This window comes from Branchiostoma lanceolatum, chromosome 6 (genome assembly GCF_035083965.1).
Source record: "Branchiostoma lanceolatum isolate klBraLanc5 chromosome 6, klBraLanc5.hap2, whole genome shotgun sequence".
Classification (NCBI taxonomy): Eukaryota; Metazoa; Chordata; class Leptocardii; order Amphioxiformes; family Branchiostomatidae; genus Branchiostoma; species Branchiostoma lanceolatum.
In genome coordinates this window covers 18,685,724-18,701,485 of record NC_089727.1, presented here as the reverse complement: position 1 = coordinate 18,701,485, position 15,762 = coordinate 18,685,724, and the positions used below count along the sequence as shown (strand labels likewise).

The following is a 15,762-nucleotide window of genomic DNA, read 5'->3' as shown; positions in this document are numbered from 1 at the left end:
GTTCCATGATATAACTATTCAAATATGTGACATTCGTAACTGATGAAGAGAGGAATGTTGATAGATATAAAATATGTAAATGAAAACCTAATTTGCATAATTCATGATACACTACTTCAATTCCATACTGGCAAATGACTACAACTTCATACTTGTGGCATTTGGAAGTTATAACTTAGTCCAGTCTACACAGAGAGGAGAGAATACAGACCTCCTTCAAATGTAACATGACTCCTTTATCTTTACTTAATTCCTGCCTGAGTTTGAGCGTACGTCTCTTGCATCGACAGCTATAGTAACAAACTAGTAAGGGAATCGAGACCAGCTATCACACCTCTTACATATTTTATAATTCTCCTATTCTGAAAACTTCTCATAGACAAATTTTCAGTGTTTTTACTTTCTCTTCCCTATAATTTCAGAAGCGACCTGATGGCGACAACAAAGAGCTGCACTAATGATGTTGGAAGAGGTTCGGTTGGGAGGCAAGGAGTGAGGTGTGAGGAGTGCAGCAAGCAGTTCAGTACACCAGGTCATCTGAAAATACACATGCGGACTCACACAGGGGAAAAACCCTACAGCTGTGAGGAGTGCAGCAAGCAGTTCAGTCTTCCAGGCAATCTAAAGACTCACTTGCTGACTCACACAGGGGAGAAACCCTACAGATGTGAGGAGTGCAGCAGGCAGTTCAGTCTGCTAGGTAATCTAAAGAAACACATGCAGACTCACACAGGTGAGAAACCCTACCAATGTGAGGAGTGCAGCAATCAGTTCAGTACACCAGCTTGTCTGAAGAAACACATGCGCACTCACACAGGGGAGAAACCCTACAAGTGTGAGGAGTGCAGCAAGCAGTTCAGTGAGGGGGGGAAACTGAAGCTTCACATGCGGACTCACACAGGTGAGAAACCCTACACGTGTGAGGAGTGCAGCAGGCAGTTCAGTCGATTTGGTCATCTGAAGGAACACATGCTGACTCACACAGGGGAGAAACCCTACACGTGTGAAAAGTGCAGCAAGCAGTTCCGTCATCAAGGTCATCTTAAGACTCACATGCGGACTCACACAGGGGAGAAGCCATACAGGTGTGAGGAGTGCAGCAGACAGTTCAGTCTGCTGGGTGACCTGAAGAAACACATGCGGACTCACACAGGGGAGAAACCCTACAAGTGTGAGGAGTGCAGCAAGCAGTTCAGTGAGCTGAGTAATCTGAAGAAACACATGCGGACTCACACGGGGGAGAAACCCTACAAATGTGAGGAGTGCAGCAGGCAGTTCAGTGAGGGGGTAAAACTGAAGATTCACATGCGCACTCACACAGGGGACAAACCCTACAAATGTGAGGAATGCAGCAGACAGTTCAGTGAGGGGGGAAAACTGAAGATTCACATGCGAACTCACACTGGTGAGAAACCCTACAAGTGTGAGGAGTGCAGCAAGCAGTTCAGTCAGCTGAGTACTCTGAAGCTTCACATGCGGACTCACACAGGGGAAAAGCCCTACACTTGTGAGCAGTGCAGCAAGCAGTTCAGTGTGCTTAGTAGTCTGAACATTCATATGGGGACTCACACAGGGGAGAAACCTTACATGTGTGAGGAGTGCGGTAAGAAGTTCAGAGACCTGGGTAATCTGAAGAGACACATACAAACTCATGCAGGGGAGAAACCCTACAGGTGTGAGGAGTGCAGCAGGCAGTTCAGTCAGTTGGGTCATCTGAAGACTCACATGCGGACTCACACAGGTGAGAAACCCTACAGATGTGAAGAGTGCAGCAGACAGTTCCGTGACCAGGGTGACATGAAAAAACACATGCGGACTCACACAGGGGAGAAACCCTTCAAGTGTGAGGAGTGCAGCAGGCAGTTCAGTCAGCTGGGTAATCTGAAGGCTCACATGCGGACTCACGCAGGTGAGAAACCCTACAGGTGTGAGGAGTGCAGCAAGCAGTTCCGTTATCCACATCATCTGAAGGCACACATGCTGACTCACACAGAGGAAAAACCCTACAAATGTGAAGAGTGCAGCAGGCAGTTTAGGCAGCTGGGTAATCTGAAAACTCACATGCGGACTCACACAGGGGAGAAACCTTACAAGTGTGAGGAGTGCAGCAGGCAATTCAGTAGGCTGAATGTTCTGAAGACTCACATGAAAACACACTTGTGAAACTTTTTAGAAAGAATGACCCAGAATTAGAAGCTTACGTCATTCACTGTACATCATACGTACTAAGCAAGTGGTTTGTTGATAAAATTTATTCATTTCTCCTTGGTATATGTCAATTTCGTAAGGTACTGCATAGCTGATACATTTCAAATACATTGTTTACAATCCTCAGTCCGTGTTAATTGATGTTCTTTCAATAGGTTGTGAAGTTTATGGTATAAGTCATTCTTTTTTATCTTTTTTATTAAGTTTTACAGGTAGAGGTATTGTACATTGTTTGCGCTTGCTTATTCAGATCAGGTCTAAGAATATCAAATAACTTTTTTGTCATAACACTTTTTTATTCTTTGTTATAATTAGTTGTAGAGATGATAGGCTTATGTTTATCAAGGCCCATTTTGTTACATTCTTTTTCTGTCGTTTATTCTGTTACAGTTCAGGTTTAATTGTAGCGTTTTGAGTAGCATTCTGTTATTGTAGCTAGCTGTAGATATCGATTTTGATGTTTATACAGGTAGAGATATTTGTAGGTCTCTTGCATGTGCTTGTTTAGCTTTGAGAATATCAAATAAAGTTTTTTTAACATTTACCGCACTTTCTCATTAGGCCATTATTTGCATACTTGGCACCTGTAAACGTTCCACCTACCATAAATTTTTACATTAAATGCAAAATCTTATGGTTGAAATGGACTTGAAGAATTTCCTCATTAATTATGCAAATTAACTCCTAATTTACATCTTATTGTATATATCTCTGTCTACGCTACCTGCATACCAAATATCGTGGACATTAGTCGTTTCTTTGCCTTATTGACAGAGGCATACTTATATAATTAACTGACATGCTCTCAAATTGAACGTGATCCTCTCAAGAGAACGTGTAGTTTGAATTTTCGGAAATTAAGATAAAACCAATAAGGTGCCCAATTTCACGTATAAAACTTTCAAAAAGGTTGAATCTTTTGACAAGTGTAAAGAGGACATTGTAAGAGATAGTGTAGGATGGATTTGCAGGGGCATCCACAGCTGTATGAACGACTGGAGGCTAAGCCTCGCTTTAATGGACTATAATTTAATCGAAGCCGGGTGAGATGGGGGCCACAGTTATAATGGTGGAGCAGAAAGGGACGTGCCTCTAGGAGACTGGCCTGTGGAACGGTTACTCGAAACGCGATTTAGTCAAGCTAGGAAAGGTGATTGGGGAGGGGGGGGCAAGCTACTATCATGCCGTGCAACCTCACAAGCACTTAGTCCTCTGTTCCGAGGAACTGAAAATAAAGTATAATGTATCATTTCCGAGCCCACTATGTGGCTCCGAGTGTGATATTTTACACTACCAATTATATAATGATGCAGATCTGAAGGGATTCATCTAGACCTAGAGTTCCACTAACACATTATCTTCGCCAATTCATGTTGGCAGCCGTCAGTCTCGCAAGACTGATCAGGGCTTATTATGGAGAGTGATTATTATTTACATGCTCATCACCCCCTGCAAATTTGATCATACACCATATGCATACCGTTTGGAAGTTAAAAGGGGGGGGGGGGGAGAAATGAGTCCAGCCTTGTTAGGGTTAAAAATCCTTTGGTGCTACAGGACTAGTATATGTATCTAGTTTGCTGATATATGTTATAGAGTCCATTCCAAGTCACCGTGAGGGTTGTTATTGTCATAATTTAGAACTATTTTCAAGTTATTGTTATTATTTGTGTAAGAGATTTGATACTTTTGAAATATTTTGAATGTGATTTTAACTTTCTAAATATTTCTTAAGTTTTCTAAAACTTTAGAAATAATCATGATGTAGAATATAATATTTACAATGGTTTCTAAATAATGGTAACAGCATTCTATCATTATTTACAATTTTTTACAATTTCTTACCATTTTCTACCATTATATGTAACATCTCTATAAATAGGCCAGAGGGTTGGGAAGAAAGCAATTCACACATCCTTGCGAAGTTTATGGAAGAATGCTTTCCACAAAGGACCGAGAGGTGTCCTGTAGTGAAGTCTAAAGATGTACAAAGGCAGACAGAAGGGCCAGATTAGCACCTACTTTTATGGGGGCAATCACCATTCTACCATTGTTAACCATTTTCTACCATTTCTTGTTAATATTTCTAAAAGTGAAATAATCACATAGATGTTTAGAAATTATTACAAATAAAGAGGTTTTTGTGCAGTTACTTTAAAAATATTTCTAAATTATCTAATTGAATTCGAATAAATTCATATTTTTGTATTTGATCTTCTAGAAAAATCTAGAACTATTGTCAGTCAGATATTCTTTTATTAGAAATTTTTCAAAATGATTACAAATATTATCATAAAACCCTCGCGGTGACTCGGAATGGACTCTAACTGGTCATGAAAAAATATGAGAATGTTGATATCATATGGGCCTTAAAGGTTTGATATTGCAGTGTTGTAAGTTGAAAGTGATAATGAAATGGAACAGTCACTGCACATGAATAGAATAAATCTTTATTCCATATCATACACATTTTGAAAGACATAGTACATGTACGTGTGACTTTTCCGCACCTAGTAGTGGTGCAGTTTTGGTGCAGTGCATTCTCCGAGCAGAGGAGTAGGCCCGGATGTTTTTTAAAGTTTTTTTTAGGTGTTTTTGTCAGGCTTTCTATTTTGTCCCCTTTTTGTTATGTCGCCAACCGTGTGTTGGACAAAAATTCCTAAATTGAAAACGTTAAAAACCAGCCGGGCCCACACCTCTGCTTGGAGAGTAGTCACTAGAGTCATCTGTTTTTTATATAACCTACTTTGGGCAGGACATTGTTTATATATATGACCTGTGTCAGGGGATACTGTCACACACTTGTTTGAGAGTCTCATTATCATGAAATGCAGCGGGTTTACAAACTTTCCTTACTAATTATGCCAATTAGCTCCTGATTTGCATAATAAGTCTTTGATTATGTAAAGCACCATCTGAGCTCTCTACATACCAAACATCACGACGATCTGTCAACCCCTTCTCAAGTTATTTATGTCAAAACAAAAACACCCACTGCAGTTCTAAACAAGCCACTAGAGAGCCCAAACTTACTTCCTGTGGCAAGAACTATCTACCACACAAAAATCATGACCATAACACTTTCAGAAAATATGCCCCCAAATTTTGAAGCTCCGCTGGAGTACCTTAGGTACCCGCTAGAAGGCTCATTATCGAACTTGACTTAACAAACAAACAAACAAACAAACAAACCTTCCTTTCTGTGAACCCTACCCATCCACTAAATATCACGAAGAACCCTCAACAGCTTCTCGAGTTATGTTGTCCACATACAAATACACAGCCGCACAAAGCCCGCTGCAGTACTGACGAAAAAAGCCAGGGCAACTAATTTTGAACTTAAGCTCCGTTTCCATAGCATCTACACACCTACAAAAAATCATGAAGATCCATCAACGTTTCCGTCACTTTTTTTGCCTACATACAAACACTCAAAAACGCAAAGTCCGCTGCAGTACTGATGAAAAACGCAAGGTAAACCATTTTCGAACTTGACCTTCCTTTGCACAACCACAACACACCTACCTAAAATCATAAAGATTCGTCAAAGGTTTCTTGAGTTATGCTCTTGACATACATACAGACCCACCCGACATCCGGCTCAACCGAAAACATAATCTTCTCAGCGAAGATTAAACAAGAGTTCGGTGACCTCATACCTCTATTGAATATATTTACAGCTTTCTGTTAGCTAGTCTTACTGATTATGACTAGCTAAAGCAAGAATATAAGGATACAGCTAAGATAATCGGTTATAAATGATGGTCTAAATAATGGTACATATAGTATTTTGCATGTGTAAAAGTCATTTCCGTTTGCAGAATTCCGTCTTTACATTATACCATAGATTATCCAAATGATTTCCAAACTTACAGAATGTGTGCATGGTGATGTACAAATCTCACTAACTTACACATCTCACAAGTATGAAATTCCCATAATTTACCATGATGGAAAATTTACACTTTCGCATAAAGTACTAGTATGCAAAATATAGCATTTTTTCATTAATTGGTATCTGTGTGAATCTTCAACATGCCGTAGGTTACATACATGCATTACATAAAGTCGTATCAAGTCCTAAGTCCATACCGAATATTATGGACATCTGTCGTTCTTTTGTTCAGTTATGTCCTCCTTGAAAGATTTTCACAAAAAAAACGTCCCTCGGTTCTAAATAAAGCTGCTCGGGAGCCAAAACTTACGCCACTTCTACCTTACATCACAAGCTATCTGCCACTAAAAATCAAATTATACCACGACATGTCTGGGACAAAAGATTCAAAAACCGGAATTTCTGCTGCGGGGCGACTAACATTCGTCACCTGTAGACGGTAATCTTCATCTTCTTGTGGGTAATCAGGTACAATGACTTGACCATATTAGTCTACTTCCGGGTTATCTAAAGACCATTTCCGTTTCAGATTGGGTGCCAGAAACGTTTGGAGACGTCTTCCTTTGCTCTCATCGTTCTTTTGAGGCACCAGTTACCGTTCTTTGCTGTTCGAATCGCAGATAACTGTCAGGTAAGGACTGTTGACGACTTTCTGTGTCAGGATGTGTGACGATTTCGAAGTATAAACATGCAAGTAACGATTTTGCGATGGTTTTTGTGTTTGATCTTGTTTGTGTGGGACGCTAAATGGGAGTAGTCAAGAACTTGAAGAAGGGTAGTTTAGGGGGTTCTTGATATCTTTTAAGTTAACTATAAACTGCACAGGACTCCACCTCGGCATAAGTATTAGGTATATCGTGACAGAAATGGCGTAAAATCTAAACTGCATTCTGGCATTTATGTGTGTATACAAAAATAGACTTTTCTGACTGACGGACGTACGTTCCGCATCTCAGAAACCCCTCCATCGGCCGCGGGGAAGGAATTTCCTACCACTAAGTCTCTCACACCTGGTTTCCATCAGTGACTGTTGACAGCTAGCGTGGTCGGGTGGGCTTGTTTTTGGAGATTCGGGGCCGTTGGGACAAGCTTTGGTTCAATGCACGAAGGAAATAAAGAAAGAAATTTTTAAAGAGAAAAAAAGGTAGAAGAAGAGGAACAATTTCATTCGTCCAATTTAAACGTGAGGTTGTGGAGGGGGGTCTATCGGCCCAGACTGTGCGGTTTTTCCATGGGTACGATTTTTCCATGGGTGGATTGGGGTAGCCTCCTTTGCAGGCCCCTCGGGCGGCGCGGCGCCGCCTGTCCCTGTCGATGAAAATAAACGTTGGTGGCGCTCGGGAGGCCTCCAAAGGAGGCTAAGATGTGGGTACATATTGGTCCTATTTTTTTTCTAAGTCAAGGTCATTCAAGGTATCCCAAAATATGAATTATTTTTATGGGAGAATCATTTATGTAAAATGACTCCTGTATTATTACTTAAAATAGAATAATCTGGATCCTGGGGCCATAACCATAAACTAATTTAGGAAGTGCTTCCCACTGTGGTCTTGCTGCAGTTTGAAAGGTGGATTGACCCCAATAACTACATAAACACATAAAAAGCCCAGACTGTCTCTGGCTTGAAACAATGCCAGGAGAAGATTAGCATAATACATGTACTGGTGAACGAGATCTCAAATATTTTTTTCTACTGGTTTTCAAAGTAACATTATGAAACCATACAGAATGATGCAGAATGATTGTAACAAAGTTACATAATCAAAACAACTTTCAGTTTTTGGAAAATCAACCTTGTGTTCAAATATCAACGTTCAAAGCAGCCTGTCAAAGTCGTTGCAAAGTGTAGCTGAATCTGAATCTATATTTGCAATTTGGAAATGCCCTCCTTGCAGTTGTATTCAAATGTTTGGTATGTCTAGAAAGATGACCTGTAGCTGTGGTGTCTACATGGTATTCTAAAAGCCAGTTATATAGACTGGAGCTCTAGAACTTGTAAGGTAGAACTGCACATAAACTGCCAGCCAATATCTTTACTTATAGTACAACCAAACAGAGCATGGTAAGCCAGTGTTGTCATTTGTATTCTGGGTTACATAAAGCTAACTTCTTCACCGTTTAGATAAATATCAATTCCTAGCCTTATCTGAATACATTTCAAAAGTTTATTGAGAGAGTAACTTGTGTTGGTGGTGACTATCTTAGCCAGGCATCCACCGATGTGAACACCACGGCAGTCAATAGCAGACTGACCCTGGTAGTTTACGTTAGCCACATTTATTGGGTGATTTTATAGCACAGTACAATCTTGGTCTTTAATTACTTCCCTCCTGGTTTTGAGTGTATATCACTTGCTTCGACAGCTATACTAACAACTAGTAAGGTAATCAAGTCCAGGTATCACATCTCTTACATTCTCCTATGCTGCAAACTTCTCATTGACAAATTTTCATTGTTTTTACGTTCTCTTCACTATAGTTAAAGAAGCAACTTGATGGCGACAACAAAGAGCTGCCGTAATGACGTTGGGAGAGGTTCGGTTGGGGAGGGAGGAGTGTGGTGTGAGGAGTGCAGCAAGCAGTTCAGTCAGTTGGTTCATCTAAAAGAACACATGAAGACTCACACAGGTGAGAAACCCTACACTTGTGAAAAATGCAGCAAGCAGTTCCGTCATCAAGGTCATCTTAATACTCACATGCGCACTCACACAGGGGCGAAACCCTACAAGTGTGAGGAGTGCAGCAAGCGGTTCAGTGAGGGGGGTAAACTGAAGCTTCACATGAGAACTCACACAGGTGAGAAACCCTACAGGTGTGAGGAGTGCCGCAAGCAGTTCAATCAGTTGGGTAGTCTGAAGACTCACATGCAGACTCACACAGGGGAGAAACCCTACACGTGTGAGAAGTGCAGCAAGCAGTTCCGTCATCAACATCATCTTATGACTCACATGCGGACTCACACAGGGGAGAAGCCGTACAGATGTGAGGAGTGTAGCAAGCAGTTCAGAGATCTGGGTGACATGAAGAAACACATGCGGACTCACACAGGGGAGAAACCCTACAAGTGCAAGGAGTGCAGCAAGCAGTTTAGAACACCAAGTGATCTGAAGAGTCACATGCGTACTCACACAGGGGAGAAACCCTTCAAATGTGAGGAGTGCAGCAGGCAGTTCAGTGACCTGGGTCATCTGAAGAGTCACATGCGAACTCACACAGGGGAGAAACCCTACAAATGTGAGGAGTGCGGCAGGCAGTTTAGTGAGGCGGGTAAACTGAAGCTTCACATGCGAACTCACACAGGTGAGAAACCCTACAGGTGTGAGGAGTGCAGCATGCAGTTCAGTCAGCTGGGCAATATGAACAGGCACATGCAGACTCACACCGGGGAGAAACCCTACAGATGTGAGGAGTGCAGCAAGGAGTTCAGTGCGCTTAGTGATCTAAAGAGTCACATGCGGACTCACTCGGGGGAAAAAAAATACAGGTGTGAGGAGTGCAGCAAGCAGTTCAGTGTGCTGTGTAATCTGAAGGTACACAGGCGGACTCACACTGGAGAGAAACCCTTCAAGTGCGTGGAGTGCAGCAGGCAGTTCAGTATGGTAGGCAGTCTGAAGGCACACATGCGGACTCACACAGGTGAGAAACCCTACAGATGTGAGGAGTGCAGCAGACAGTTCCGTGACCTGGGTGACATGAAGAAACACATGCGGACTCACACAGGGGAGAAACCTTACAAGTGTGAGGAGTGCAGCAGGCAGTTCAGGCACCTGGGTAATCTGAAAGCTCACATGCGGTCTCACACGGGGGAGAAGCCTTACAGTTGTGAGGAGTGCAGCAAGCAGTTCCGTTATCCACATCATCTGAAGACACACATGCGGATTCACACAGGGGAGAAACCCTACAAATGTGAACAGTGCAGCAAGCAGTTCAGACATCTGGGTAATTTGAAGAAACACATGCGGACTCACACAGGGGAGAAACCCTACAAGTGTGAGGAGTGCAGCAGGCAGTTCAGTAGGCTGAATGTTCTGAAGACTCACATGAAAACACACTTGTGAAAATTCTTTAGAAAGAATGACCAAGAATTAAAAGGTTTTCTTCATACACTGTACATCATAAGTACTAAGCAAGTGGTTTGTTGATAAAGTTTATATCATTTCTCCTTGGGATATGTTACATTGTGTCAATTTCCTAAGATACTGCATAGGAAATACATTTCAAATACAATGTAGACAATCCTCAGTCGAGATATTCTTTCCATAGATTTTGAAGTTTATGGTATTCTTTTTATCTTTCTCATTATTTAGTTTTTTTGTCACACGTTTATGAAAGTTGCTGTCTTTGAGGTCCCTGTGTATTCCTTACATGATAGCATCCCAGTCATTTTCGCTTCAAGCTTTGTTTCAATTATTTTCAATTGTTACAGTCTATGAAAGACTGGTTAGACCTACTAATTCGGTTCTATTAGGGTAGTTGTAGAGATACCAGTTATGTTCATTTATGCCCCTTCTGTTAGATTTGTTTGTTATTTGTTCAATACGGTTCAGTTTTAATTGTAGCGTTTCAGAGTTTCTAGTGGCGTTCTGGTAGCTGTCGCTGTAGATAGTTGCACATTGTTACAAACTGATTTGATGGCTCATGATGCTTGCATTTTAAGTTTATACAGGTATTTATACAGGTCTCTTGCATAAACATTCATTGGATGTTCTTTTTTATCCAGGTCTAAGAATATCAAATGACCTTTTTTGTCATAAAACTTTATCTACTAGTATTTCATATAAGATAGCCACCTTGTTAACTGTAGCTTTGTTGTTAGAGATGTTAGGCTCATGGTTAGGTTTATTTATGCTCATTTTGTTACACTTGTTCATGTCATTTACTTTGTTTCAGTTCAGGTTTATTTGTACCAATTCAGAGTTATCAGTAGCTTTATGTTTTTGTAGCTGTAGATATAGATTTTGATGTTCCTACAGATTGAGGTATTTGTAGGGTCTTGTAGGGTTGTTCAGCTTTGAGAATAACAAATAAAGTTGTTGTTTTTGCATTACAATGGAAGAAAGGAAGAAACTTTTTTTACTCACATAACGGTGGTTATACCAGCTATATACAGATACAGATTCAAAAACACCCTCTGAGACCTTGTAACCGCATGAAATATTTCTCATTGATTATGCAAAGGATGTAACTTGCATAATCTATTCTGGTCTTCTCGACCAAAATGATATGTCCTTTTCTTTGGCAGAATTTCGTGTTTGCATTTCACCATGAATTATTGGAAATGACTTCAAAATTTACAAATTTATGCATGATTTACACTTCACTAACTTGCTCATCTCACAGGAAAGAAATTCCCAACATTTACCACACATTAATCATGTAAATTAGGCCCGTGTTTGCATAATTGCTCGCAATGATAATGCACGTGCATTCGTCTGCGGGTAAACTCTGGCCTTTGAGCGAGCGTAGTTAGTGCTAATGAGGCTAGCGTTGTCTTCCCCAGACTACTGATACGAGCAAACTTGTCCGCATTTGCCACTACAGCGCAACTGTTGAACTTCTATTAGTTAGTTCAGAAAAGAAGGGTTGTGTTTGTGTGTTCACATCTATAACTCGAGGTCCTTTTGGTGGATTTGTACGAATTTGGCATGCACTCAGGCCCAAAGGAACACGGCAGTTTGGGGTATTTTCAGGTACTGCAACATTATAGACATCCTCGTCCACCAGGACCTTTCCGCTCTACGTTACATCGCTCGCGGAAAAGGCCCTGGTAACACGGGGTGGCATCCATGGTTATTGCAGGTCGACGAGACTTGCTCATGAATAATTAATGAGCTAACCCTTATTTGGCACAAACGGCAGTTGTAGCTCATGAATAATTAATGAGCTAGCCGTAACACGTAACCTGATTGGTTGATAGCTTCCCAGGGTTCTTTGCGCGTTTGCTTCCGATGAGTGGAAGCAAATGGGTTTTAACCCCTCTGATTGGCTGAAGCTGTTTTGGAGGCTCGACCTGCAATAACCATGGATGCCACCCCGTGTTACCAGGGCCTTTTCCGCGAGCGATGTAACGTAGAGCGGAAAGGTCCTGGTGGACGAGGATGCATTATAGACCGACACATCCCTCCCGACCGAAAGACTCGGATTTGCGGTTTAGTCCATAGGCGGTTGGTCTGTTCGGCGAGATCGATGACCTCAGTTTCGGACCCCCGGGTGGCTTGGGCGCATCATCTGTTATAAAGCGCATGGTAAGGCAATGGCCATGGCATTAATCTAAGAAGTACAAAAACGTTTGATATTTTTTGCAGTTATGATATTCTTGATTTTAAAGTCGTCGGTGCACACAGCAGACCAAAGGACACCGGCAACTCAAACGCTTCTGTGAGAACAAACAGAAGCATTTTGAATTGCCGGTGTCCTTTTGTTGAACATGGCCTGACTGATGACTAGAGAATGACAGGAATTCTGAAAGTCTGTACTAAAGATGCGGTAAAACTCAATCTCAATTCTCCACACATCTCAACATCAGCGGGACTCTATCGAAACGCATTCAACAATGTAGTTTGCGGCATCGTAATGGCGTGAAGTGACGTTTAAGGTTACAAACCAGCATCAACAGGCTAGGGATTCAGAATGGCCTACTGTGCAGGCCCTACTGCGTATTTCTTTTCAACTACGCGCTCAGTTTCCAGGTCTCTACCAGCTTCTGATTGGGTTTGCGGATTCGATGGGGTGGTCTACTAGGTGGGCTAGTGGGGTGGGCTACTTCAGCATTGTACCCTTTCTGGGCCTCAAGGCTATTCATGGGGGTTTAGCATCGAACGGAATTTCCTTGAGGGAAAGATGGGTCCCTCTGTGGCTAGGCCGGAAGGAATGCAACTGATCATATTGCTTCGGGGATGCTACAGTGGAGGGTGGAGGTGTGCAATGAGCATACATTTACATCGTGCAGGAGTTTGTTATCCCCAGTTTTAGATTTTTAAACATGGAGGACCATGTTCCCTGTTCCTTTACTACTCAGTCAAGCCAACAGGACAGTAGCATTGTGGCTACACGAAAGAAATGAGCAACAAAAGCAACACTATACATTGTACAAACACACACACAACATTCCAACCCACGCTCATGTACTGACACACATAACCACAAATACATTTTACATTTGTATACAAGCACATGCATTTAGGTACAATCTAGTCTAAATGTGAGACATATGTTTTGAGTTTTGTCAAACAAACGCTCCCTCATTCCCTAGCTGCCCTATCCAACTTCCAGTTTATTTCCCCTTGTTACCTCTTCCCTTACATCCTGTTGTATACTGAGTACTTAGAAGTTTGTTTATGATAAATGGCTTTTCTACCAGTCTTGATGGAGTTCATCGCTGATATCTACCCCCCCTCCGCCCACCTGCCATATGATCAGCTGTTGCCTTCCCTCTAGCCCACCCACAGCTTGACCCAGTTTCTCTTCAAGGAAATTCCATAAGAGGCCAAACCCCCATTCATAGCCTTGAGGCCCAGAAAGGGTACAATGCTGAGGTAGCCCACCCCACTAGCCCACCTAGTAGACCATCCCATCGAATCCGCAAACCCCTTCTGATTGGTTGTCGTATTTTAATGTAATTAGTACCTGCCAGGTTTTTATTGGTTGTTGGATTCTGATATGATTAGTAGGTATCGGGTACCAAATTCTGATTGGTTGTTGAATTTTGATATATGATTTGAGATATAATACCTGCCTTTGTGGAGTTTACTGGACATTTGCCTGGATGAGAGGGCGTTAAAAAACACTTTGTACGGCGGTCTTCGTATGACCCTATGAGTACATTCTTGGGACATTGTTGTCGTATCCAAAATTCAGTCTTATTACAAGGAAGGCTGTCTTTGATAGATCCCTGTCGGCGGTTGGTTGTCACAGTTTGCTTGAATTGAAAATTCGTACGATCAAAATCGCACGACAGCCCATGACCATCTATTCTATTTTGTTAGAATTGCAACAGTGCAATACAAGTGGGGCACGGGCAGCTATTGATGGTTTAGTGACCCACACACATAAAATAGCCGAGTTCGCACATGGTTGGAGTGAGGAAAGTCGTGGAAAGTGCCTTTTCCCCGAGGGTACAAGATCAGTGGCGTCATCAGGGAAGAAGATTCGAACCCGGGACCGTTGGGTTCTACGATCTGGGCCGAAAACCCTGCCGTTACGCCACACGACCCCACAAAATTGAGCCACCTTGCCACGACGAATGTGACCACACCAAAACTGAAAACAGCCACGGCGCCCGATGGGGCCTGCAACAGAGGCTACCTTCAGACGAACCGGTTAGAATTCCACGCCTGTTGCCGTTACGCTCACGCCTGTTGCCGTTACGCTCAGTAACGATGTGCGGTCACGACAAGCTGACAATCATAGCCTGATTAAATCGCTCGGCAGCCCATCACTACTGATCAGCCCCACTAAATGTACAGTTTGTATTCATTCAGTGACAAGTCCACGAAAGTGGTACGGCGTGAACAGAATGAATATCATCTTTCAGGAGATGGTTCTTCATTTGCCTTATTGGCACAATGTTTGCCGTTTGAAAAAAGTTTTATCCAAATGCATTAACTGGAGAGATTTTTTTTTAAGTCTTAGATAAAGGTACTCTCCATAATATGCCTTGATTATTTCGCGAAGGTGATGTGTTCGTGGAACTCTGGTATTAAGACTAACACCATAGAGAAACTGCGATTTCGATATATTGACGTGCGGTTCACTTTATTTGCATATGTCAAAGTAATATAAGAAATTGCTTATTACAGTCCCTTAGTCATTGTAACAGCTTGGATGGAATAAACATACATTTCTTTACTTGGTTTGTTGGCATATTTGATTCAAAGCAGCAGGAGAAACAGATACCTTACTCTGCTTCTGTACTGTGTGTGTACATACTGTACACAATCACCCTCCTCTATCAGTGCTGAATGCTGCTCGGCAAATGCTCGGCAAACCCTCCCGGGCTCAGCCCTGCTCTCTTGTACCGAGGTTCCTGATCCTCTCTCTGGTAAGTTTGTGTGTGTTATATGTGTTTGTTAAGTAATCTCTGTAGTATTTTTTATCTTTGTCCCTTGTTGATATTTTGTATGTATTACATTAAAACAATGAGGAGTTGGCTATTATCGACAAGGAGGTTTACACAGTCAACAGTGAACAAATATACTAACTTTGTCCCTTTGGTTAGCATAATAATATACGCACGAACACGAAAACAAGCATGTTTATGTAATACTATATAGTAATTATCGTAACCAAACAGTTGAAAACAGTATAACAATACGTCATCGTCACATTGTCCTTAACGGTGCACACCCCAGTTCTTCCGCGACACGGAAGTGCGCGACAAAAAAGTGACGAAAGGGTTTCGAGGGGCTGGGTTTGAGTTTAGATTTCTCATAATATGTGCTTCGAACTGATATTAGATACTAGCATGGCTGAAAAGCGTATGAATTGGTGTGTTTTGGGTGAAAATTGCGTTTCGATCTGAGCCTTACTTCCGGATATCCATCCGCGTTGATGGTGAAATCATTTCAGTACAGTCCCTTGGCCCGAGATTGACCTTTGTTGCGTTCTGTGGGTCATGCTGACATGCCTCGCGCCGTGGATGATTAAAGAAATCTAAGTACT

General features: G+C 41.9%; 1 protein-coding gene across 1 annotated transcript; it reads left to right on the top strand.

Moving 5' to 3' along the window:
• The first annotated feature begins 431 nt into the window (after positions 1-431).
• LOC136437468 (zinc finger protein 208-like) lies at positions 432-11,152 on the top strand. The gene is made up of 2 exons (XM_066432090.1): positions 432-2,145; positions 8,799-11,152. Exons 1-2 carry the CDS (start codon positions 433-435, stop codon positions 10,158-10,160), a joined length of 3,075 nt encoding a protein of 1,024 aa, XP_066288187.1. The 5' UTR covers position 432; the 3' UTR covers positions 10,161-11,152.
• The last annotated feature ends 4,610 nt before the right edge of the window (positions 11,153-15,762 follow it).